This window comes from Camelus dromedarius, chromosome 4 (genome assembly GCF_036321535.1).
Source record: "Camelus dromedarius isolate mCamDro1 chromosome 4, mCamDro1.pat, whole genome shotgun sequence".
NCBI lineage: Eukaryota > Metazoa > Chordata > Mammalia > Artiodactyla > Camelidae > Camelus > Camelus dromedarius.
This window is the reverse complement of record NC_087439.1, coordinates 22558392-22582930: the sequence shown is the minus strand read 5'-3', so window position 1 is coordinate 22582930 and position 24539 is coordinate 22558392. Positions and strand designations below refer to the sequence as shown.

At 35.8% G+C, this 24539-nt stretch overlaps 1 protein-coding gene across 4 annotated transcripts in view; it reads left to right on the top strand.

Moving 5' to 3' along the window:
• The window catches only part of LRP1B (LDL receptor related protein 1B), a 1592931-nt gene that overhangs the window by 945638 nt on the left and 622754 nt on the right, over nt 1–24539 (top strand). For 3 of the 4 annotated variants that reach the window (XM_031451350.2, XM_064484731.1, XM_064484733.1), the window contains exons 18-20: nt 1424–1540; nt 21397–21477; nt 22787–22948. In XM_031451350.2, the coding sequence (XP_031307210.2) occupies nt 1424–1540; nt 21397–21477; nt 22787–22948 (360 nt within the window). The remainder of the gene's footprint in view (nt 1–1423; nt 1541–21396; nt 21478–22786; nt 22949–24539) is intronic. The other variant, XM_064484732.1, reaches the window with a different exon arrangement.

Here is a 24539-nt window from a genome sequence, read left to right as displayed (position 1 = left end):
CTAATCTCTCTTCCAAACTAACTTAGATCTGATGGAGAAAAGAAATGAAAAGGTAAAGTCTGCATCTTCTTGATACAAATCTAGTGATGAGAAGGTGATCATTTAGTCAATCTGGTTATATTATATAGACAGATAGAACTTGCAGATTTATGGAATGAAGCATCTTTCTTGAAACCTTGATTTACAGAAATCCATTCTAGTGTGTTTGGATGACTTTGAACCATACTCTATTTTATACCAACTGTTAGTGTTTAAGTTCACAGGGTGTTTTGAGGAAACAGAAACACATCCTTATGATTCTTAAACCCAGGAAAGAAGAGGACATCTATAAACTAAGAAATATTCTCTAATCATAGCCACAGAAACTCAGAGCCTGATTGTTTCTCATCTGTCCAGTCCTCATCTAACCCAGCTACTAACAGGTCTGAGTATCCCACTGCTTTCTGTGATCCAATGAAAAGCAGGAGTGATGGGATACTGATACTCATGCGAACAGATTTGCAGCTCAGAGTGACAAAAGGAAGAAAAAAAAAAAGGAAAGAAAATCAAACGCTTAAAAATAAGTATGTGACAAACTAAGGCCTGGGAGAGGAATTAGGGAAGCTGTCTAGGCTCTCATGCCTTCAAAAGTTGAATTGATTGTAATAGAAAAAGGCAGTCAAACTCCTTACAGAACGTAACCCCTTTCCTGAATAATTTTAAACCACTGCCTTTGGCTAAAACAGAAAACAGGGTTCTGTGAGTGTGTTCATTGAAGCCTTTAAGAGAACCCAAAGCAAAGTTCATTAATATGCTTTGATTAAAAAGTTATACATTTTTATATAATTGTACTGAAAAGTGAGTTTTAAAAATCCACTTTAAGGCTAAATGTGTGTTTTAGAGAATATTTGCTGCATTCTTGCTCCATACTTGGGATCATTTCGAGATTAAGAAATAAATGCATTGAAAATGTTAGAGGTCAAAGAAAATTCTGACCCCATAATTAAAAACCCGTTACCCTGATCGCTCCAAAGCCTTCCTCCCACATTACAGCAAGTTTCTGGGTTTATTGACAAAGGGTATGCAAAATTCCTTTTTCATTAAAAGTTGGATAGATAATTCAGCCATATATTCATAAGCATGTGCCAGGCAAAAATTTTAAAATAATGAATGCATAGCTTCATTTATGGAAGTGCATGAGAATTGTTGAATATCTTGTGACTTAGCATTCACTTTAATTGAAGGGCAAAATGTGTGAACTTTAGAAAAGACAAGCAAGCTGGCATCACCAAAAATTTAAGGAAATTATATTTTAAAAATATTTTATCTAATAGAGCAACATAATACCTTCTGTGTAAAAGGGTTATTGTGTGATTTATTTTATCCTTAATGTTGTTCAAAAGGCCTCTAAATTTATTCTTTGTACATGAATTGATCTTCTTAGCCAGAACATGCCAGGTGGACCAGTTTTCTTGTGGAAACGGGCGCTGCATCCCCAGAGCATGGCTGTGTGACAGGGAAGACGACTGTGGTGACCAGACAGATGAAGTAGCGTCTTGCGGTAAGTAGTGAGTGAAGCACGCTGTCAGGGGAGACTGTCGAACAGAAGATTCTATCACTCTAATTCCCCTTACAAGGCTGTTTGTTTCTTTAAGTCAACAAGGCAGAAGATCTGTTACTTTTTATTACTGCCTTTTGGGCCTGAGTTTGTATTTGAATAATAAATTCAGAATATGTCCCATTCATGAGGCAGTAACCATATCCTTGGGTAAAATCATTTTAATAGGAAGTGATTATAATAAGGCTAACAGGACATCCTCAAATGTGCATCATTGATCTCATGTCTGTGATGATTAAATTTTTCAAACAGACTAGCTCATCAAGTGACATTTGGAGTAAATGAGAAGGACACGTTTCTTGTTTGTGTGCATGTGTACAGTCTCAGAGTAACACGCAGCGCAGGCTGAGAACACGTAGCAGGCTGTCTGTGTAACAGATTTACCATGGTAATTGTTTCATTTCCACAGAGTCGTATAATTCTGAAGGACAGAATTTTTATTAGTTTAAAATATTTTTGTTAATGGCAAAATTCCTGGTCACTTTCCACTGATCCTCTTATTCTTGAAAACAGTAAATATTTATTGTCATATAATGTGGCACAATTAATTGCCCCCATTTGTACCCATGTTTCAGCAGGTTGTATTATCATTGTCTCAGTAATGTATAGTGAAACATAAGAGAAGGAACTAGGTTTTCTAAGACTTGTGCTTTAGTTCAGGCATGGCTATGGAGTTTTAAATTACCATGGGGAAACATGTTAGACACGCTTAACATATTTATTAAAAATATAATACAGCTGGGTATATATTTTTAATAATTTGGCCCCATGTGTTTCTAACAGTTGGGAAATAAGCCTTTTTTTTAATCCCTCAATTTAAATCCCTCTATTTAGGGGATACATTCTCTGTTTACCTAAAATTTTCTTTTAAAAAATTTTTTTGTACTACATGGTTAAGTCCCTGTAGACATTTGAGTTTGTAACCTGTGAATACCATATAGATAATGGAAGTAGCACTAATTTGTAATTGACGTTGTAAGGAAGACAGCAGCAGTGTTGAGGAAGAAAGCAATAGAGTACCACACAAGCACAGTTAATTGTGCATTTTACAGTAGAATTTCCAAAGCCTGACCAGTTAAGGGGATTGACCAATATATCCTCTCTTCTTAACAGTGTCCAGACTAATCATCTGGCTGGGTCTGCTTCTAGATGGCTCTAATTTTTTAGGAAAACTTGATTGCTTTTCTGCTCTTAGCATCTCCATCTACAGTATACAAGAAAAGTCACAAGCAACTTGAAAACATGAGATACAGAGCCAGCCCTGGAATCAAAGTCCCAATTCATATGAGAAATGCCATGAAAACAACATGACTAGGAAAATAAATAATGAGCTCTTAGAGAACTTTGATTAGGACTTTGAGCTGAGTTATTTTTAGTAACAGGTGTAGAGTCAGACTTTTTCCTTTATTTTCGTAATAATTTATTTGACTCAAAGGAGAAAAAATAATTCTAAAATTTCATTAATAAGTAAAAGTAATCATGTCAGCAAATTTACATACTTTTCATGAAAGTGAGGGGAACAAGGGTTGGAGGGCGTCTAGACACATATTTTCTTACTGGATCTTTACAGCAAATCTATAAGAAACATATTACTGTCTACATAGTACAGTTAAGGAAATCAAAACTTAGAGACAATAATAACATGCTTGATGTCACAAAGCTAATAAACACCGGGACCAGCCCATGAATCCACCTATGCTTGGAACTAAAACTTAGCCATTTCAGGTTGACTTTATTTGGGAGCTGAGAATAGGGTGCAAATAGGGGGCAGATAATGCCATTATATATATCCATAAATAACCTTATTCAAGTGCCCACACACCTATAATGAGTTTTATTCATCGGTGTATTGGTAAATCTTTTACATCTCCCAGTGGAGAGGAGCCCTGATCTGGTGTGTGCCTATTTTTTTGGTGTAAATACTACTCCTACCATGGCCAGTATCAAGTTGCCAACATGACTTTGTGAATGTGGAGTTGAGAAAAGATGTACAAACCAAAATACAGTTTTTCCACAGTACAGATACAGGAGATGTAAATAACCCTGAAAGCAAAATAATTAGGAAGTTATGAATCTTGAGTATTAATTACCCTCGTTTATTTAAGTGTAACATTACATGTTATTATTTTTTAAAATAATGGCTGTGTGCTTCACAAATGACTCATAGAATCCTTGAAAATTTAAGAATCAGCTCCCGCAAGCTGGTCCAAGATGCCTCCTGTACACCGCTGGATAGATACGCACTGTGAAATTTAGCTGTCAAATAGTGTGGTCCTGAAAGTTAGAAATTTTAGAGAGTGGCAGTGAACTATATGGGTTAGTCTCAGTTACCATTTCTGCTTTACAACATAAGAGACTTGTTTCTTTCCAAACACATCCCTCTCTTCAGCAACATACATTTATCTTGCAGATTGTCACTTTAATTCAGAATTCATTCCAGTAGACATCTACTGAGTGAAGCTCTGCTAGACACAGTCTCACTTTTAATGTTGTAGGAGACAATGGCCTAAATTTTTCTAAATTTACCAGAAATTATCTCTGCACTGAATACAAAACGACAAAAAAGTAAACTGTTTAACAATTAAAAAAAAAAAAGCAGTCTCTCTACTTGGCAATAATCTAGAAATAAATATAGGTTCAGCTAATTTCCAGTTTTATTAAGCACCATTATAAAATTTGAACTAATCCTATTTCACTTTTCCTGTTGGTGTTGGCCAACTTCTCATAAATTAAACCCAACTTGCAGACTATGCAATCACTTTTTATTTTTAGCTTTTTTACACTTTAGCTCCTTGAATAACTTCTTGTTATGTTTAATAACTACTGTTTTACATTGAAGATAATATTAAAATTTGGATTTAAAAACATAGGAAACCTGTGATTAGCACTGCTTTGGTAGTAATTAGGAGCTGAAGGTACTGTAACAGCAGGTCAGATTTTCAGTGGAATTCACCATCACCTATTTACAAACCTAATTCATTCTACTCGCCTTTGCCTTTACAACAAGTTGATTGCATGTTTTAGGCTGAGATTACACATGGGCAAACACACAATTAGGAAGGCCCTTGAGGTTTCTTTCTTCATCTTTAGATAATCTTTTAACTTTGTTAGTAGGTTTCCTGTGTAGAAAGAAGAATCCATAAATCGATGCTGCAGACAAGAGAGGCTACGTTAAAACTGTGAAGCTTATGTTAGGACGTGGACTGTGTGTTGAAGAACTAAACGGTCAGTCACATTTCAAGGATAGGACTTAGCATTGGTTCTCAACTTTAGCTGTTAATAAATGAATTACCTGAGGAGTTTTAAAATCACCTGCCCACGCCTTACCCCAGATTACATAAATAAGGGATCTCTGGGGATAGGATATAAGAATCAGTATTTTTAGTGCTTTCTAAGTGATATGACTGGTACTCAAGTCTGAGTACCAGTAAGGCAGTAGTTCTCAACCTTGAACAGGCATTAAAATCTCCAAAGGCCTTGTTAAAAAAACAGGATGCTGGGGCCCATTCCCAGAGTCTCTGATGCAGTAGGTCTTGAGTGGGGCCTAAGAACTTACAAATTCCCAGTTGACCTTGATACTCATGTTGCTAGTCCAGGAGCCACTGATTTAAGGGAACCACCATCCACATTTGATTTTATCTTACATATACTTAATGATATAATTATGTTTAAATATGCAAAACTAATTTCTAATGGAAGCAGTTATCCAGATAAATGTCATTCCCATCTCCAAATTGCAGCATTAAATATAAGGGTATTTCCTGATTAAATATAAGAATATTTCAAACAAACTTGCATTTTGCCCCTTGGAGAATTTATTATCCAAAACAGTATAGTCGTTTATTTTAAACTTCAACAATCTTTGGGTTGTTCTGTCTTCCAAGTATCTCAACATAGCTTACATTTATTATTATTTTTTAATAAGTATATCTTAATGTGAGTTGGTAACTTCTGATTTGTTCAAAGGATTTAACTTAGGAAAATAGCTAAGTTTATTAACAGATTGAAAGATAATTCAATGGGGTATAAATAAAAATCCATACAGATTTGCAAAGTTACTATTACTCCATGTTATGGATCTTTTCTATCTATGAAGACAGTAGAATTCTGTCTTATGTACTTATAATCTTAGTTTTACATGTGCTTGTAATTTTCTCTACATAATTAAGGAGCAAAGACTATCAGAAGGAGAACTGGCAAGTGTCAGACACACAAGAGAGTGAGCGAGCTATCAAAGAGAAATCGTTTCCCAATTAAATCAGTGTAAGTTGTGTCAAAGATATATTCAGCTATATTATTAGAAAAACTAAGTTCCTGATTTTAAGTATAGTATCATTGTTACTTTTTAAGTTTGTAAGGAAAAAAACCGCCATGTGTGCATGGCAATTTTAATGGGGATCATTAACCCAATGGAGTAATGACAAAATAGGATCATTGCCAGGCACTGCTTTCAGCTGCACTGCCATTCCTTCGTAGCATCTTGGCAGACATGGGGACTGGTAACTTTTCATTTCTGTAACTTGACTCACGCATTTTTGAAACTCCGGTATTAGATCTTAGTCAAAGCTTTCTCCTCCCCTGTCGCCCCCTAGACTTGAGGTTTGGGGAACTTGGATGAGAGCGGACTGTGCTCTGTTGTTTCACTCTCTACTTCTCTCTTTTTTAAGTTTAAGCCTTCAGAGAGAGGGGACAGATGGAGGAAATAGGTTTCATATTTTTAAGTAGGTCCAGTAGTAACTTTTACTCTGCTGCTCTGAATATCACAGCCCACTGACACATGAAAAATGCAGCTCTCTTGAGAGGCTTCTCTGTGAGATCTTCTGGGAAGCCTGAGGTCTCACCCCTCTTCAGAGTTTCTTTAACTTCCTCTTTCTTCTCTTTTCTCTTTGTCTTCATTCTTCAGAGTTCCCTCACCTCTAGATCGAGATCTCTTTTATCCCAGGTCCTCACCATCCCCACCACAGGTGATGCATCTCTTAGCCTTAAGTTGCTAGAATCCCCTTTGCTTGGTGGGCATCCTCTTGGCTGCTTTGCTGATAATGACAAAAGACATTTTGTTTTCTATAGCTGAGTCTATGGTTTTTTTTTTTTCTCTCCCATATGTGAGCAGACTGCTCTCCTAATGACCCATCTCCTAGACCTGCCACCACTGTCCATTTATTTCTTCTCTAAATTCAGGTCTACCTGAATGGTCAGTCTACCTCTTGAGCAGATCCAACCAGTTCTCTTTTCTCATGCACTCTAACGATTTTATGGATGATTCTCATGGGCTCTCTCCTTCCCTTGGATCCACTGTTTTCTGCAGGTTGACTGTGGAGTACTCTCCTATTATAAATAACTCCAAATACTGGCTTCGAGCTACAGAATGTGGAGGCAGTTAGCGTCTCCTTGTTCTTAGTATTGGATATAAGTGGACCAGTGAGTGCCATGGCGAAAGGAGTAGTACCACTCCTACCTGCATTCGTTTACTTAACTCACTCAGTCATTCCCTCTCTCTCTTTTACAAGGGATAAGAAAAACATCCATTTTAGCTCTTCACTTTATAAATAAGGATTCTGAAGTCCTAGAAGTTGTGTGTCTGAAGCTGCAGAATGAGTTAGTTGACATGGCAAGCATTAGGACTCAGGCCCATTCATCCCTAATTGTCTGTCCAGAGAATCCCAGGCTTTGGTAGTTGCCGGTAGATGTTATCTAATTCAAACCCTCATCCAGTATGAGTTCTTCTAAAACTGCCCTTAGAGATGCTTACCCAGTCCTTGTCTGAATATTCTCAGAAACCAGTAACTGGGCATTTCACACAGTGGTTAATTTTACTGTTAGGCAATAATCAGTTGTCAGAATGTTCCTTCTTTGTGGAGCCAACAGCTGCTTTCCTGAAGATTCTGCTCACTGTACTTACCCTGTCCTCTGCAGCTGCACAGTCTGAATCTGCAACCTTGTCCACAGGATCCCTGTTAAATAACCAAAGGCACCAGCGCATGTAGCTGAACTTTCTCTTTCAAAGGTTAAACACACCGCTTGGTTCGATTTCCTGACAGGACCGTTTGTAGGCTCCTTCCCTGCTGATTGCCCTACTACACACATGCTTGAATTTTCAATGACCTTAGTAGATTGATGCCCTAAAATGTGTAGTTGATGTTCAGTAGGTACAGAGTTTCAGTTTCGTGAGATGAAAAAGTTCTAGAGATCTGTCGCACAGCAACGTGAACATGGTTAACACTAATAAGCTGTATACAAAAAAAAATGGTTAAAATGATACATTTTATGTATTTTTCCTGAAGTTAAAAAGATTCATGGCCTAGATTTGAACAGAACATAGTATCTCATATGTGGAATTTTTGCAACAGATTATGTGGGCTTATTACCTTCAGTAATTTTGATTCTAGACTTCTTTTAAGACAGTCTTCTGAGGCAGCCTTATCATTATAACTCACATACTGAGTCCCAGTCAATTAAAATATCTAAACTTTTCTTAGAGACTAGATCTCTCCTTTGGGGTACTTCTGATGTTTACATTTCAACATTCTTTAAAATTTTATTTTGATGGTCTTCTGATTCTTCCTTACTCACATATTTTAAAATATTACATAGATGAGGTGCTTTCCATTCCATACTATCCCTGTTAGACTTCCATTCTCTAGTAACTCTTAACCTGCCTTCCAGTTTGGAATCTATAATGCCAATGATGTCTCCCAGGTCTGTGCAACTCAGAGATTTGAGAGTGTAAATGTTAAGGCTGTAACCAAATCGTGGTGACAGAGACATGAACTTTTTGGAAAGCAATTAAAAATATCCTGGGGAAAACTGACCCAGTAATTAAAACTGTGTGGATACATTTTTAAATCCGGTACCCAAGCACTTAAATTTACCATCGTTTCATCTTACATGCATGATATTTTTATTTATCATGACAAGATTCATCAAAAATGTTGCTAAAAATTCAGGAACACTCTGTTTATAGAATTTTCATGATGTATACTTATCTGAAAATTATATCAACAAGTAAGTTTGGTGTGAATTCATTTTATGAGCAAATAGTCTCTTTAAAGATGCTGACAAAAATGTTTTAACAAATCCATCCTAGAATGATTGTCAGTGATATGCATAAACTTTGCATCTCTATAGAGTTTGAAAATTTCCACTTGGAATTGAGACATTATTTTCTGATTTTCATTCATCTTTCCCTTTACTTATTTCAAATGACAGTCAATATTATGAGATCAAAAATGTTTGTTCTATTATTTGTTTGATAACTTGTCTCAATATGAAGATAACCATTTTTAGAAATTAGGTATTAGATTTTTCTCTTTTCTTTGATTGAGAGCTTTGATTTCCTCTCAGTCTTGTTTGTGTTTTGCTCTCCAGTCTGGCAATAAGAAGTTGAGAAGCTCTTTTCCTGCCTATGTCCTGCAGATTTATACTTTGGGTCCCAGATGGTCTTGTTCTGTTTTTTCTTGTATATGTTTATGTTTAAACATTTGTATTAATTTTGTTTAGAAATGGTACGCAAGCTTCTGTTGTCTTCCTGTTCTTATTATAGCTATGCGACGTGTTTTTGCATTTGATATTGGTTGTAATTCCCTCCTTTGCACATACCTGAGGAATAAGGCTGTGTGTGCAGAAGACGGGGAGGAAGTTAAGCAAGCCTCGATGGGGTATACTGAAAACCACAGGCAGAAATAATTAAAAACAGCTGTTTTTAGTTCCTCGCCCTAACTCAGCATTTCCCCAAATGCTTGCTTAAGAATATGAATCACCTTGGGTTTTTATTACTGATAAAGATCACAACACTTCTACCACCTCCCCGAAAGGTTCCCCCATTCAGTAGCTCTTGCATAGAATCCAGGAATTTATATTTTGGGAAAATCACCTCATGCGATTATTTTTTTTTCTAGTTAGTTTTCATGTGATTTCAACATTTCCTACAAATAGGAATTTGTTATGGCTACTGCAATGAATCACTGCAAACATTATGGCTTAAAACAAGAAAAATTTGTTCTCTCACAATTGTGGAGGCCAGAACTCCAAAATCAGGGTGTCAGCAGAGCCTCCTATGAAGGGTATCCTTTCTTGCCTCTTGCAGCTTCTGCTGGCTCCTGGCTCTCTGGCTGCAGCAGCCTAACTTCAATGTCTTGTCTCCGTCTTCACATAGATTTCTTTCCTGTGTCTCTGTCAAATCTCCCTCCTCTGTCCCTTATAAGGAAACCAGTCATTAGATTTAGGTCTCACCCCTCATCCAGGATAATCTCATTTGAGATCCTGGATTTAATTACATGTGCAAAGACCCCATTTCTAAATAAGGTCACAATCACAGGTACTAGGGTTTAGGATTGGACATAACTTTCTGATACATAAAATCTAACCCGCTACCCCTGGGGAAATTTATTATGCCCAAACTACCAAGTGAATTACAATGGAGGCTCACATATAGGTAGTGTTAAAAGCTGAACAGGCAATTCTAATATGCATCTAGGTTTGTGAACCCTCCTGATACCTATAAACTTATTCCCTGCTTCCTAGTTAACTTCTCACCCAGTCTCTCTATTAAATTTCTCCAACCTTCATATTCTCTTTGTTTTCTATTGCATCTAGAGCTCTGCACTAACAGAAGGAAGGTGCTGGCTCACTAGCCACACATACACACACACACAGTAATTTTGTACACACACATTATATGTATACATGCATACACGTGTATGTGCATTACACAAACATGTACAATCAGAGTCAAATGAAAATATTTGTAAAATCTAGATAGCAACTGGTATCTAATATCTAGTAGTCATTTAATAAAATACGAGTTATAGATTTATCTTATATTTTCTTCCTTCCAAATAACTTTCTATTTTCAAATGAGAATATATATGTGTATGTGTGTGTATGTGTATATATATATGCTAAAATTGAAATATATATACTTTCAATTGGAGTTGGAGCTGACCCAATTGAAATTAGTTCAGAAAATAGCAATATATCCAAATCTGGGGATTTTTTTAACATTAAATTTAATGTTTTGAAAGATGTCAGAGTGAAGTCCTATATTGATCCAGGAAACATCATTCCTCTCATGCTGAGTTGGCGCTTTGTAAACAGGAAGCAGTGTGCACAGGCCAGTGTTTGAATCATGGGTTGCTGTTCGTTGCTGCAGGGAGGTCTTCTCTGGCATTTGCGCAGACCTGGGGTGGCTGAAGTTGGGGCTCCTCGCGGGGAGCACTGCCAAAAAGCAGTCAGCGTGTAACTTCCGTGAGTCCTCCTAGGCCTGCGTCCTTTTCAGAGCCTCAACTGTAGTGTGTTACTGATCTGTTCTCCAGACATTATGAACTCCGTTCTTCTGTCCTCTGGAGTCCACCAAGTCTGGTGTTTTCATCTGTGTTCTAGATGCCTGGGTCATAGGAGAAGACAAAAGGCAAGTTTCTGTTCTCAGAGGTTAGGGGAGAAAGGAAAAAAAAACCAAACCTCAATAAGTAAAAATAAATAAGTAAAATACTTAAAAACTGTGACATGTGCTATGAAAGAAATAAGAAGCTAAATGACATTTCTACCTGACATGCTTACATTTTCTAAATATTACTATGTCCTTTTTAACAAATAATTTATATGTATCCTTTGTTTTGATATGTATAAAAGCTTATACAGTAGGACTGGGTCCTTATATGTACTGAAATTTGAGGTTCAGCATGCCCATAATCAATCCATTTCTATCTCTATTTTGTGTATAACTATACTTTATATACATTTATGTGTATGTGTGTGTATGTACACACATTTACTTTAAAAACTCAGGTAACACATAAATGCTCACAATAAAAAACTAGTAGTAACTCTACCTCACCCATTTCGTCACTCCAGTGATAATCATTTTTAACTCTTAGCCAAGTTTTCTGGTTACTGTTTCCATTTTTTTAGTAAAATGTTAAGTAGTATTTCTTGATATTTCAAAATTATACTTGTCTTTTGACTTCTTCTTACCTGGGGCATTCTGTAAGTTAGTTTTTAATTAAAGCTCTACAAGTAAATTAAAGTTGTATAACTTTATACAAAATAAGATTGTGGTGTCACAACAAGGTGAGAATTGCTTATCTCATGATGTAGTTAAAACCCATGCTAAACTATATTGAGAAAGTGGAAGGCATTGAGACTTGCTTTGTGGCCTTGGAAATTACTGTTTTTTTGGATTCCCTTGTGAACACAAGAAGAATGTGTATTTTTTATTAGGTTGCAGTAGATTTCTTTTGACAAATAGACGGATAGACAGATTGATAGATAATATTGCTCAAACTTAATTTGTTTTTAATATTCTCTGTATCTTTTTCATGTTTTTGCCTATTTAAGGATAACTTAAAAAGAAAAGGTAATTTCACTAAAATGTATTCCCTTTATATGTAAAGTATCAATAATGACAACTATCTCATAATAGCAGTTTTATTGTTGCGAGGATTAAATAGGAACCACATATAACACCGAACACAGTCTTTGGGGAGTTATTTGTACCCCTCTTCCACTGGTTAGTTAGCAGTTCTCTTCTCCCCTTTTTCCTTAATTCCATGAGTAGATTAATGTCAATGCTGGTCTCATTCTATAAGACCATTTCAAATCTGTTTACGTATCATATAGACTTATATAAAACATGAATTTAGAATGATTTACACTTCTGAACCTTGCTAAAAATTTAAAATCTATATTTGAATATTAGCAATAACGATACATACATGATTATTTATTTGTAAGATAATATATATGTGAGTGCAGTAAAATATTTGTATTACTTGTTTTTGGTAGGGAATTAAGAAAGAAGGACAAGGAACCTGATTCTTGTAAAAGTACACTAGTGCACGTGCAGAAGCCATCAGGAATGAAGGCACGGCTAGGCTTAGCATTGCTGCTTTATTCCTGGATTTACCCCTTGTGATTCCCACGGGAATGGAAACTCTTCTCAGTAGATGCACTTTTCTCTTTTCTCTGTTATATTTAGTGGTTTTTATGTTTTCTGTGTCAGAAAACATTTTTAAAAATGTGCTAATTCTAGTTATGTTCTCTGTTGTATACCCTGTAATTCCTTATTTGCAGTCAGAGTCTGGAAGTATGAAGCTGGGGACTTATTGTTTGTATGTGTGTGTGGCGGGGGAGGGAGGTCTGTAACTAGAATGAGCAAGAGTGAGCTCTTAGAAACCATTTATAATCATACCTTAAGTCAGTATTGATATAATAACTGTCTCATCTATTTTTAGAGAGCTCATACTGAACTGTATGCTACCCTTAGAGTTTCATTTGCTTCTCTTTCCCCCAAGTACTTTATTTTCTTCGTGTGTAAAAGAAAAGAAATTGCCTGGGTAGTCTAAACACAGCCAAGATTTCAGGATTGAGAATGGCATCAACCAATCAACCACAGATCTAGGAACAAAGAGTCCCACAGTATATCGTGTGCACTGAAAAGTCAACACACATAAGTAGTTTGTTGAAAATTGCTCTTATTAATAATGTGCTAAGTTTTTAAATGTACAAGTAAAACAAACAAACAAGAAGTATCCCAAGCAACCTTACTGCTATTTCATGGCCCTGAAGAGCCTACTCCTTGTGACTGCACAGTGCTAAGATGACCAGTCCCAGGGTATGAGCAGAGCAAGAAAAATATGACACAGTGCCACAAAATACATAGCTGTTAAAATTTTTATAATAATATTTCAAAAGAAAATTTGTTCTATTCTTTTGCTCTTGGAGAATATAGCATTATATCTACACATATCAAAACAAAATAGACTGAAATTTCCTGATGTATAGTCTTAAAATACATAGCAAAATTAATTTACTTGACATACTGACTTTTTATATGAACTATAAATCAATTAGTTGTTGTTTTATTTCATTGGACAGTTCTAATTTATGAAATTTATGACTTTCTTTAATCATTTCTTTGGATAAGAAAAATCTAAAGTCATTATTTAATTATTAACCTTAGGATTGAATTGAATGCAGACTTATTTTAGTACTTATTTTAGTATTTTAACTTTGCAAGCAAATTACACACACACACGTAGCAGTTACAGCTCACTAACTGTTCCAGTTTGGGGCACACTTCATTTCTGAACTCTGAAAATTTGTGTTTTCTTATACATTCACCTCTGTGTTAAAATATTTGGCTGCTGCTTTACCTCACATTTCTTATTTATCTCATTGCCAGAACTATTCGATGTTTTTTCCAGTTCCGAGTCTCATTCTTTATGTACTTCTTAGGTGTTCTTTTGATTTCCAAGGCTTTGTTATATCACTACTGATCATTTGTGATGTCTCTCAAGCCTATTTATAGCTCCTAAAATTTCACTGCTTCTGTCTTACCCTCTATAGCAGCCATTCTGAAATTCTTATAATTGCTCAAGCATTTTATATACTCTGACTTCTGGGCTTTGAGAAATGCCATCTTTCTGGAATACTCTATAAGCACTTCTTTCCCTCCTGTTTGTCTGATTTAATCTGAATCTATCTTTGTATCTGCTTGTACCTCAGTTCCTCTGGGGAGCAATTTAGATGTCCTCTTGTGTGTTACAGTAACACTTTGTACTGCCTATATTATAGCATTTATCAGAGATTTATTAAAGGCACTTGTTTAATTATATTCCAAGTATTTTTCCTACCAGATTGTAAGCACTCTGAGGAAAGAAAATACTGAAAACTGTATTCCCGGTGCCTACTATGATTCCATTCATTCATTCGTTCATTCTAAGTGATGTATCTCTAAGGCCTAGAACTCTGTCTGGTATAAAGTTCTCAGTGAAATATCTTAAATGAATAAAACCTTAGTTTTCTACTCCTTTTCATAGAGTAGGAACCTGGGGTCAGAGGCATTAAATAAGTGCCCACAGTAGCACATTAATTAGTGATAAAACCTGGATTTGAACTCAGGTTTGCCTGCCTACAGAGTTTATGTTCTTTCTACATGGTGTTGTATGTGTTATATAAAATGGGGTTTTTATGTAACAGTAATGAAAGAGCAACAAAATGAAGACAATTTTTGATACACTATTCTCTTACGTTTTTCTCCAAAGTTTATTTACTTTACTAGATCTTTTGAAGTCTGTCCTATATCTAAGTGCCAGTTCTCCAGAACCACAGCTAGTGTCTGTATCTAGAATTGTTACATATTTTCTCAGAAGATATAGTCCTATAATCTCTATAATTTTGAAAAGTACTATTTTTTCCATAACTATACTTAATTATATGCATTAAGAGTAGGTAAAAGTCAGAACTGGACTGTAAGTAGAAAACAAACTATAGAAAGAAGAATTAAATTTTTCATCTTTTCCCAGATTTTTCTTTACTATGATGTTTAAGGGTATTGATATGATCAACATGTCGTAGTGGGAAAACAGTGTATTTTGGAATCAGACTAGATTTAAGATTTTACTCTGATACTTGCTGGTTATGCAGTATATCCTCAGGCAAGCTATGCTGTTTTCTTCTGCAAGTTGGGGTTAGCAGTGACAATCGCAAGGCTATTGTGAAGAGGATAGGTAACGTGTATGTGGCCGGCTAGCCTAGTACCTCATACTCAATAAATAATAATATACAATGTGAGTATCGTTGTCTCCTTCATGGTTAAATAACATTTGCCTAACCTTGGACCCCTACAATAGTCTCACCTTGTCATTTATTGTAACTTGAATTTTCTATACATTTTCCACACACTTAATCATGAAAGTCAAATTTTTATATATATATGTATATGTGTGTGTGTGTATATATGATATGTAATACACACTCTTAAACAACCTATGATAACTGTATATTGAGACTTTAATAGTAAGTTACTTGGAAATATTCATTCTGGGGCCAAGGAAGAGGAATAAGTGGGAAAATTTCTGAGTTAGAGACAGAAAGAGATATAAATTGGATCTGAAATCTGCCTCACTGGGAAATACTCCTTTAAGCTTTGTATACTAGATAAATATAAGTACCGTATGAACCATGATTACCCTTGAGAGAAAGAGAAAATTGTTGCCATTTACATAATAGCATGCATATAACCTGGCAATAAATTTTTGGTGAAAATGTAATAGATAAATTGAGCATACTACCGGCAACAATAAGAAGATTTTTTAACAGACCATTAATCTATACTATATATTCTATGAGGTTGAAGTAACTATAGAAATAAAATACAGTTTTCTTTTCCTTACTGTCATTTTAACATGATAAAATGTAAGCCACTTTTGTTCATTATTTTTCTCTTTTTCAGAGTTAGTGAGGTAAACATTCCAAGTGTCCTACAATTTGTGTCTCAAGGAAGATCCAAAGTCAAAGAATATTTATGCAAAATCAAGAAAGAAAAGATTATGTGGAACATTTTAGTCTTGGTTAAATATAAGAATTCATAATGCTATTGTAATAGAACAAGTGTCCAGAAACAAATGAAAATACTGGATTCTATTTTCAACATTAACACCAATATGGAAGGACTGGAAAAATACTACATTTGCTTTTAAAAGTTTTTGTTTTATTTTTAGGAGAGAAAGTATGTTGTCATTAGACTTCATTTCTCGATCACCATCCGATACTGATGATAGGACACTAAGGAATTAAGTATTTCCCAACATTAGCGAGAAAAGGGAGGAGGCCCAATATTATATTGAAAACTTTTGATGGGACTCTTTCTAGAATGTGCACATTTGACTGCATTATTAAGCAGAGAAAAGCCCAAGATAATTTTAACATCTCTTTATTTATTCTCTTATTTTTCTGAAATTCAGTTGTGTGTTTTATCAGAATGCTGTGATAATCCCAGGAGTTATTCAGGTGGTGAGCCCTAGTTTTTAGGACATTAAATTCTTCTAGAGTGTTGTGCATTACTTGATGATGTTTTTTTTTTCCTGACTTCTTGATCTTTAGGACTTAGAGGACCCAAGAGATCAAGTTACAAACCAAGAGTTGGTGACCAGAGAGGCTGGGTGATTTACCGATAAGGAAACAGGAATGAAACATTAGTAACTTTAGTATGCCTTGTGTGTCCATTAAATTAATATCTTCATTTTTTTAGTAATTTGTCCTATATTGTATTCTAGTTCCCAATTTTTTTCTTCTCCATACAATTTACCTATTGGTCCTGTGAACTCAGACAACACAGTAGCCAAGAGAAATGGTGTAACTGAATTCTGTAAAAAATGAACCAGAAATGGGATGCAGTTTTTAAGGACACATATGTACTGCATTATATGTAAATTATACTATATGATATGCATATTATATTGTATTATATAATATTACATGCATATGCTGACCTAAAACAAGTAGACTGCCAGATATTTCTCCAGTAAAGATTTCTCTTCTGCCAAAGATTCTCTAGTATTCAGTCAGCAGAGAATTGCAGTTCAGAGTCTGCAACCATGGTGAGCCCATAAGGAAAGAACACTTTTATGGAAGGGAAAAGGAAGTTGAGAGGGCTCTATAGTGAACAAAGCATCCATGATTTTTCATTGCCAAGAAGGAAGAGTCTTTCTTCTTTCTCTTGGGCTCAGCTATTATCCCAGGGTGTGAGAGCTCCCCCTTCTGGTCTCCCAGCTCTATTTATTTGAAATTTCTGTTTTAATTTTTTTATACATGTAAGTGTGTTGTATTCACTGTGGGCAGAAGATATATGACACTCATTTTCTTAGAGAGTGAAGATACACTGGATTTTTTATTATTGTATTCATTTTGAAAGTTTTTACCTCTTGGAAGCAAATTTCCAAATTCTATTTTAGCTGGTTTTTAGACTTAGAATCTAAGAGGTAGATAGAATCTTAAAAGTCACGTGAAAAATCTCTCAACCAATGATGTACCTCATTTAACTGTCCTTTGATAGTGGGTTTTTTTTTTTTTTTTTTTTACAAATTGAAGGTTTGTGGCAGCCCTGCGTTGTCAGATGATGGTCAGCATTTTTTATCCATGAAGTGTTTATTAATCGAGGTCTGTATAGTTTTTAGACATAATGCTATTGCCTATTGCACACTTAACAGACTAAAGGATAACGTAAACATAACTTTTATATGCACTGGGAGCCCAAAACATTGATGTGATTCGCTTTATTGCAATATTTGCTTTATTTAGGTGGTCTGGAAACAAACCTGCAGTGTCTCTGAGGTATGCCTGTACTGCCAAGTTTTAGAAGTTTCCAAATGCTTGGGGTGATTTATTTTTTCCCTTGAAACTTACAATGTTGGATATGTTCCAAAGTTTGTAGAAAAGAGACTTTAAAATGTGAATTAACCTATTATTGATGCCAAAAGATGTAATGTTATTTTTTAAAATGAGATCTCATCACATCTTACAGTCTGCATTTAGTTGCTTACTCATTTTAACCATAACTTATGTTGATACTTCATTTAAAGTCCCTATTCATGTCTACTGTCCATCTTCTAAATGCTAAAAACACTTACTTATTTAAGGAAGAAAACATATTGTTGACAACATTCATGTTGGTTGTTGAAAGATAAACTGAAGTTTTCATTATCTGTCAGGTTAAAAAACAACCCTTTTAGAAATATTGATTAAAGTATGCCTTGGGCATTTTCATTTCTCTTTCAAGTACTTCCTCTCATATGTCAGAGTATTTGCTGGATTGCTGCATGGATAGCTTTTGATACGGTCTTTTGTCTCCACGTATCAGCAGTTGCCGCCTTTTTTCTTCTGTTTTTGAATCATATTTAGGCTCTGACCACATTTTCTGGCTTCAAAAAGTTAAACTTCTATTCTAAAATTCATAGCTCAGGACATGGCTTTGGTAATTGGAAAATTTAATCAAGATTTGTTCAATTTTAGAATAATTTCCATTCAAATGGCAATACCTCGGGTGGATAGATACTCAAAGGTAAACTTACACAAAGAAAATCCTTTTTAAGAAGTAACGAGGTGAGTAATCCAAGATGTCAGCCAGATCTCGGATGAAGCTACCACTTTCTCTACCTGTTAGTTATGAAATCATAGAAATGTATGTTGTCTGTGGGTAGGTTACCAATAGTAAACATGGCTGCCACTTGTAGAGTGGTCACTGAGTATCATGTTTCTGACACCGTTGGGGACTCTCTTTTCCCACCTCAGCTACATGATACGGGGAGTTCTTACAGGCTACAGAGGTGACCCCTTTCTCCGTTTTAAGAACATAAGTGAATATTTTATCCTTCAATTTTAACGTGAAATATTATTTGGGGAAACTATTACAAAATAAGTCTTTGGCACAATCACACAAAACTGACTTGCCTGCATTTTACTTTTAATTCTGGTTACTAGTGATGTGCCAAGAACTATGTGTTAATATAGACTTTTAGTTTTAAAAGGCTATAGTTTTTAAAGGAAAAATACAAAAATTCTATAGGTGTTATAGCAACGTCATTTACGATTCTTATTTCCTGAAGATACCATCACCAGTGTGCTTCATTGGTTTAAGTACTAAGGAAATGCTCACTAACCTAATGTTTGAATGGAATCACTACTTGGGGGACTCTGTAAAGTCCTCTTAAAAAGAGATGATTCAGAATAGGACTGACAAGGAGTCATGGGGAGTGTGACTGCCAGACAGGCCCACATCCCATCAGGAGAACAAGGCCACATGGGGTCCAATGGTAACCACCATTCAGACCGCATAAATGCAGTGCAGGGAACCACTGGCCCAAGGAAGATGGCATGGTGGGTGAGGGCAGCCTTATCCAATAGGCCAGAGCGCCTGTGATGGGGGGAAGGTGCAGGGAGCGAACTGCACATGCAAGTGCGAGACCATGAGTCAGCCTTTAAAGCTGGATGGAACGGGTACCTGGGTCAGGGCTGTGTTTAAAATCTTAAAAAACAAAAACAAAAACAAAAACCTAAAGAAGCGTGACAAAAATGATCAAGTAAATCTTGGTTATGATCTATCCTATAAAAAGAAATTAAAAGTAGATAGTGTTAAGGATGCAAAGATGAGATCAAAACTTCAAAATGATTGGAATTTCCAACATTATAAAATTATGCAGTAGTGGTTGGTATGGCCCAAAACTTGTAAATCAAATGGTGAAAAAGTGGAAGTATTTAGAGACTAATTTCTAATAGACACAGGGAAGTTCTACTTGACGTATTGAAGCAACTTGTGAGAAACATTTAAGCTTAAGACACATTAAAAATATAGGTAGAGTAAAATAATAGTTTAGGTACATTCATGGATGGAAATTCAAATAAGGTGGGAAGGTGGTAGTAGGGTGTGGTAGGAAGAGTGATGGATGGAGAGTTCGATAAACTGAATTCTAAAGACCCGTCTTCTTAACCTTAGGCAAGCCAGACTTTTGTGATTGCAGTTTCTTTACAATTAAAGTGATTGGATGTAATCAGTGGTGTTTCTTTTCTTTCTTTTTTAACCAAAGAAATATATTGTTAGTATTCATATATTTTGCTCTGAATATAATAGTACTCAAAACTCCAAAACTAAAACTATCAATAGATAAATAATTGTGTTATATAGGTAAGAACAGGTTTGACTAAAGGAGTTTGGGAAACCTAAATCCAGCCTGCTCAGCCACCTTGCTACGTCTGAGACAACATAAGGAATACAACCTAAAAATGTTTATGGGCCCCCTTCTATCAAGTCTAGGCTGTGATGCTAAGTCAGTTGTCATAGAGATTAAACAAGATGTTTGCCACAAAATGAATTTGACTCCAGCTGTCAGAGGAGCAGTATTAAAGAATCTATGAGTGACATTTTCTTCTGTCCTTATGTCAGTGAACTGATGGAGGTTTCTCCTTCTTTTTCTATTTTTTTTAATGTCTATTAAATGAGTTCCTATGTGTGGGGATGTATGATTCCATGAATATTGTCTTGAGAGCTAAAAGGTCTGATATTGGGCAAATCGTGTAAACTCTACGTGAATCGCTTTTACCATGTATGAAAAGCTTTCTCCTTGGAAATGCCAGTAAGCTACTCTGAATTCCTTGGATGATCTGTTTGGCAATTATATTTTTTTTGTTATTACTCCCTTTTTAATTTTCTTTTTCCTCCTGCAATCAGTGTTGATAATCTGATCTTACATAACATTGTCTGGGGAATTGGCTAATTCGTTGAACTGGCTAGTGATCTCTTTTTAAAAATCATTTTCTTTGCTAATTCTATGTTTGTTTTTAGGTTTTTGTTGTTACAGTTATCTAAGTGTTAGGAAAGGAGGTTTTTTTAATTTAACTAGTTAAAATTTCATTTTGAAATCTAATTCTTTGCTGTTCTTGATCAGCGGGGAATTTTTTTTTTAACTTAAAATTCACACTTCCATAATTTTTATAACTGTATAATACCAACTAAACTAAATTTATTGAGTTCTTTTGCTTGGTTGTTGGTTGGTTTTGTATTTTTGTTGTCTTACCTTCAACTTGTGATGCTGATACGGCTCAGGCAAAGTCGGACCTAAATTTCCTACTCTGGCTCTCGGTATTCAGAAAGGCCTGTCTCTTTTAAAGCACATACTCGTTATTTCGCAGCACAGGAGAGTAGAGCTCCAACCAGCTGTCACCTCACTGAGAGGAGGTTGAGCCTCTTGGTGCAGGGAATTGACAGTTTAATGGATCTAAACAGCCCTTTATCAAGTGATTCTCCTTGGCTTTCAGTCACTGGAATGTCCTCATTTAAAAGATACTAAAAGTATGTGTATCCTGTGTCCTCAATAAGTTACTGTCACTGTATTTGTTTACCCAATGTTTCCTCTGCCTTTTGTGGAGGAGAGATGTGGAGTTCTAATCATATTATCAAATGGGACACAAATTCAGTCAAACCCAGCCGGTAACATCTCTCCTATTGGATGTTTTTGTATCTTTCACAGAATTCCCAACTTGTGACCCATTAACTCAATTTATATGCAAAAGTGGAAGATGCATTAGCAACAAATGGCACTGCGACTCTGGCAAGTAACGAATGTTCACTAGACTGCACCGATGGGAGTGGGGGCCCACCGGTCTGTGCTGCTCGGCCTCTTGCGGGGGTACCTTGTAAAAGAAGCTTGCCGAGTCAAGCAAAATGGCAAAGACGGTGGTGAGAGGGCAGCTGGAATGTCAGTGGGGATTAGCATTAAAGATAATAAAGCTCAGTATCTGCCCCTGGGAGCTTTGATGGAGATTTGTGTTTAGATATTACGCAGAACCTAGTCTAAGTCCACAAACCTCAAGTGAAGGGAACACTTGAGGAAACGACCTGGACAGTCCAAGTTCCCCAGAGCATTTATGTGAAATGGTCTGTAACCTCAGGATGGAGCAGTTTGGAAATTATTGCAGAGTTATCCAGATGGTCTCAACTCAGTCACCTTGTTTTTTTATGTACAGATGATATTTTTCTCTGTTCGATTGTATCATTATGTTAAATTATGCCAAATACAGGTAAATGAATTATCTATAAACCGATGCATTCTCAGTCCTTGATTTCAATTTAATCTATTTCACTTCGCATTCCTCTCATCTCCCTCCCGCAATAGTTGTTAATAAAGAATATAAATCATTGTTAATGATAGTGTACAAATAATTTCCTGGCATAATTACACACTTAAGAGCCAGTGGGGAAAAGGTACACAGTGAACCTTCATGTTGACAAATGAAGAAGGGTCTGAATTAAAGGTACAGTTATAAACTCTGGGGCACAAAGATTATAGGTCTAAATAGTGATTTTCCATCAAAAATTGTATCACAAGCTGTATCATTTCATGAAGTTCCTACAATCACCATTGTCTTCCCATGTCGTAATTATTTTATGCTGCATAGGTTCATTGTCAGTGGTTAGTCATTTCTGAATGAAGAGAAATTAAGCTTCAAAATCCAAAGTCAAGGATTTTTTCCCCTTAGTTTATTAGTTGGTATTAAATCAGAAGCAAAGTAGAATAAAATTGGAAATAGCAGTGGTAGAGCACATGCTTAGCATGCACGAGGTCCTGGGTTCAATCCTCAGTACCTGCATTAAAATAAATAATAAATAAATAAACCTAACTACCTCCTTTGCCTCCCAAAAAACCCACAAAAAGCAAACAAATTTTTTTTAAAAATAATAAAATTGGAAATAATTGTACCACGGCTCATGGGAAGTGTTGATCATTGATTCAACATTCCTTTTTTCAATAACGGAAGAAAATTCTAAATATCAAAAAGTAATGTCAAGTATTTCACAAGAAAAAGTTTCTTTCTCCCTGGATCGATTTTCACTACCTGCATGTTGATGCTTCTTTCCAGATGACGACTGTGGGGACGGCAGTGATGAGCTTGGCTGTGCTCACTCTTGCTTTGATAATCAGTTCAGATGTTCCAGTGGCAGATGTGTCCCAGGCCATTGGGCCTGTGATGGTGACAATGACTGTGGAGACTTCAGTGATGAAGTCAGTTGTACCAGAGAAGGTGAGTAGTTTTCTGAATCTGAAATCTCATTTTAAACTGATACATAATAGTTGGACTATTTTAGAGTGAATATTTTGTTTAAAAAAAAAGTGGCTCATCAGATAAAAACATGTACGTGACAAATTGTATAAAATAATTTGCTGATCTCTTGACTTTTCCTTTTTCCTTTCTTTTCTCTGATTTCTCACCTTAATTTCTTCTTATACTTTGACACCCTCTTCTGTGGTCTTCACTTCCTATTTCATTAGATGCTTTACATACTACTCCTTCAGTCCCCTCCAACTTCTAAATGGCTAAACCCCAAACCCATCCCGAAAGAAAACAAAAGAGCAAGGAGGACATAATTTTTCCCTTATTTTCACACCAAATTTGTTGTTTCCTTAAAGGCTAGGAATCATCCCCTATTAAATGGCAATATATTCCATCTAATTGACCTCTGGACTGTAAGCTAAGAGCAGAAGGAGATCATAACCGTGGCTCTCAGCATATCTTTGGGCAACCTGACCCTGGTATTTGCATGGATAACTTTGCAAAATTTGACTAGCCATAGGGCATGTTGATAAGTTAGAAACCATGTTGGAAACATCACAAAAAGAATCATTAGCCTGTCAAACATTCAGGCAACAGTAACATTTTTAACTAGAAATTTTCTTTCTGCCTAAGGGATTGAAAGAGTTTGTTATTCACGCTTTCATTTATTCCAGAATGATTTATTGAGGACTTTCCATGTGCCAGTGACTGTGCTTGGACCCAAGGATAGATAAAAGAATGAAAAGAACATGGTTCCTGTTTAGTTAAAAAAAAAAATCTAGTGTGCAAACAGAAAAACAACGAAATGGTGTATTTGATGTGGTGGGGCCGAGGGGGCCCTATAAGAAAGGAATCATTTTGTCTTCTGCAAATATTTGACCACCTATAAAATAGAAAGCTTCTAAAGTATTTTCTCTGACATGGATTCCTTTTCTCTCTCTCTCTCTCCCTTTTTTTTTTCTTCTCTCTCCCTCTCCATTTCTGTCAACTATAAATACTGGAAACAGTGGCAATTACAGAGGTTATCTACATAATACTAGGTTCTTAAAAGAATAAAACTAGCTTTCTGTGAATTCCCTAAGTGATTTATTAAAAGATATATTGCCTGATTTTTATTTTACCTGTGTGACCTGGGCTAGACGAGTCATATGCATAATCCAGATATGGCTAAATAATCACCTGTGAGCCACGAGACAATGAAACACAGATCCTCATGGTCAGTGGTCTTGACATGACTCATGTCTTTCCTGGCAGAGGACATGACAGAAGCTATAAGGGAAACAGAAAATGGCTAAGAACATTTTTGTGACAATATCTTATAAAATCTAATGTGAATATATTTGAATTTAGTTTTGCTTCAACATCGAAAAGAATGACGTAGATCAGTCTCTCTCTCCCTGCTCCCCCTTATTTCATTCTTGTGTCCTTTTTCTCTCTCAGTTTAATTGGTCCACTAGTAGAGAACTTTTTGCTCATCACTAATCTGGCATGGAAAAGGGAAAGGTGTACAAAAAGATATTTTTCCTGTTTTTCTTTGTATATGTGAGCTATCCATCTGGGA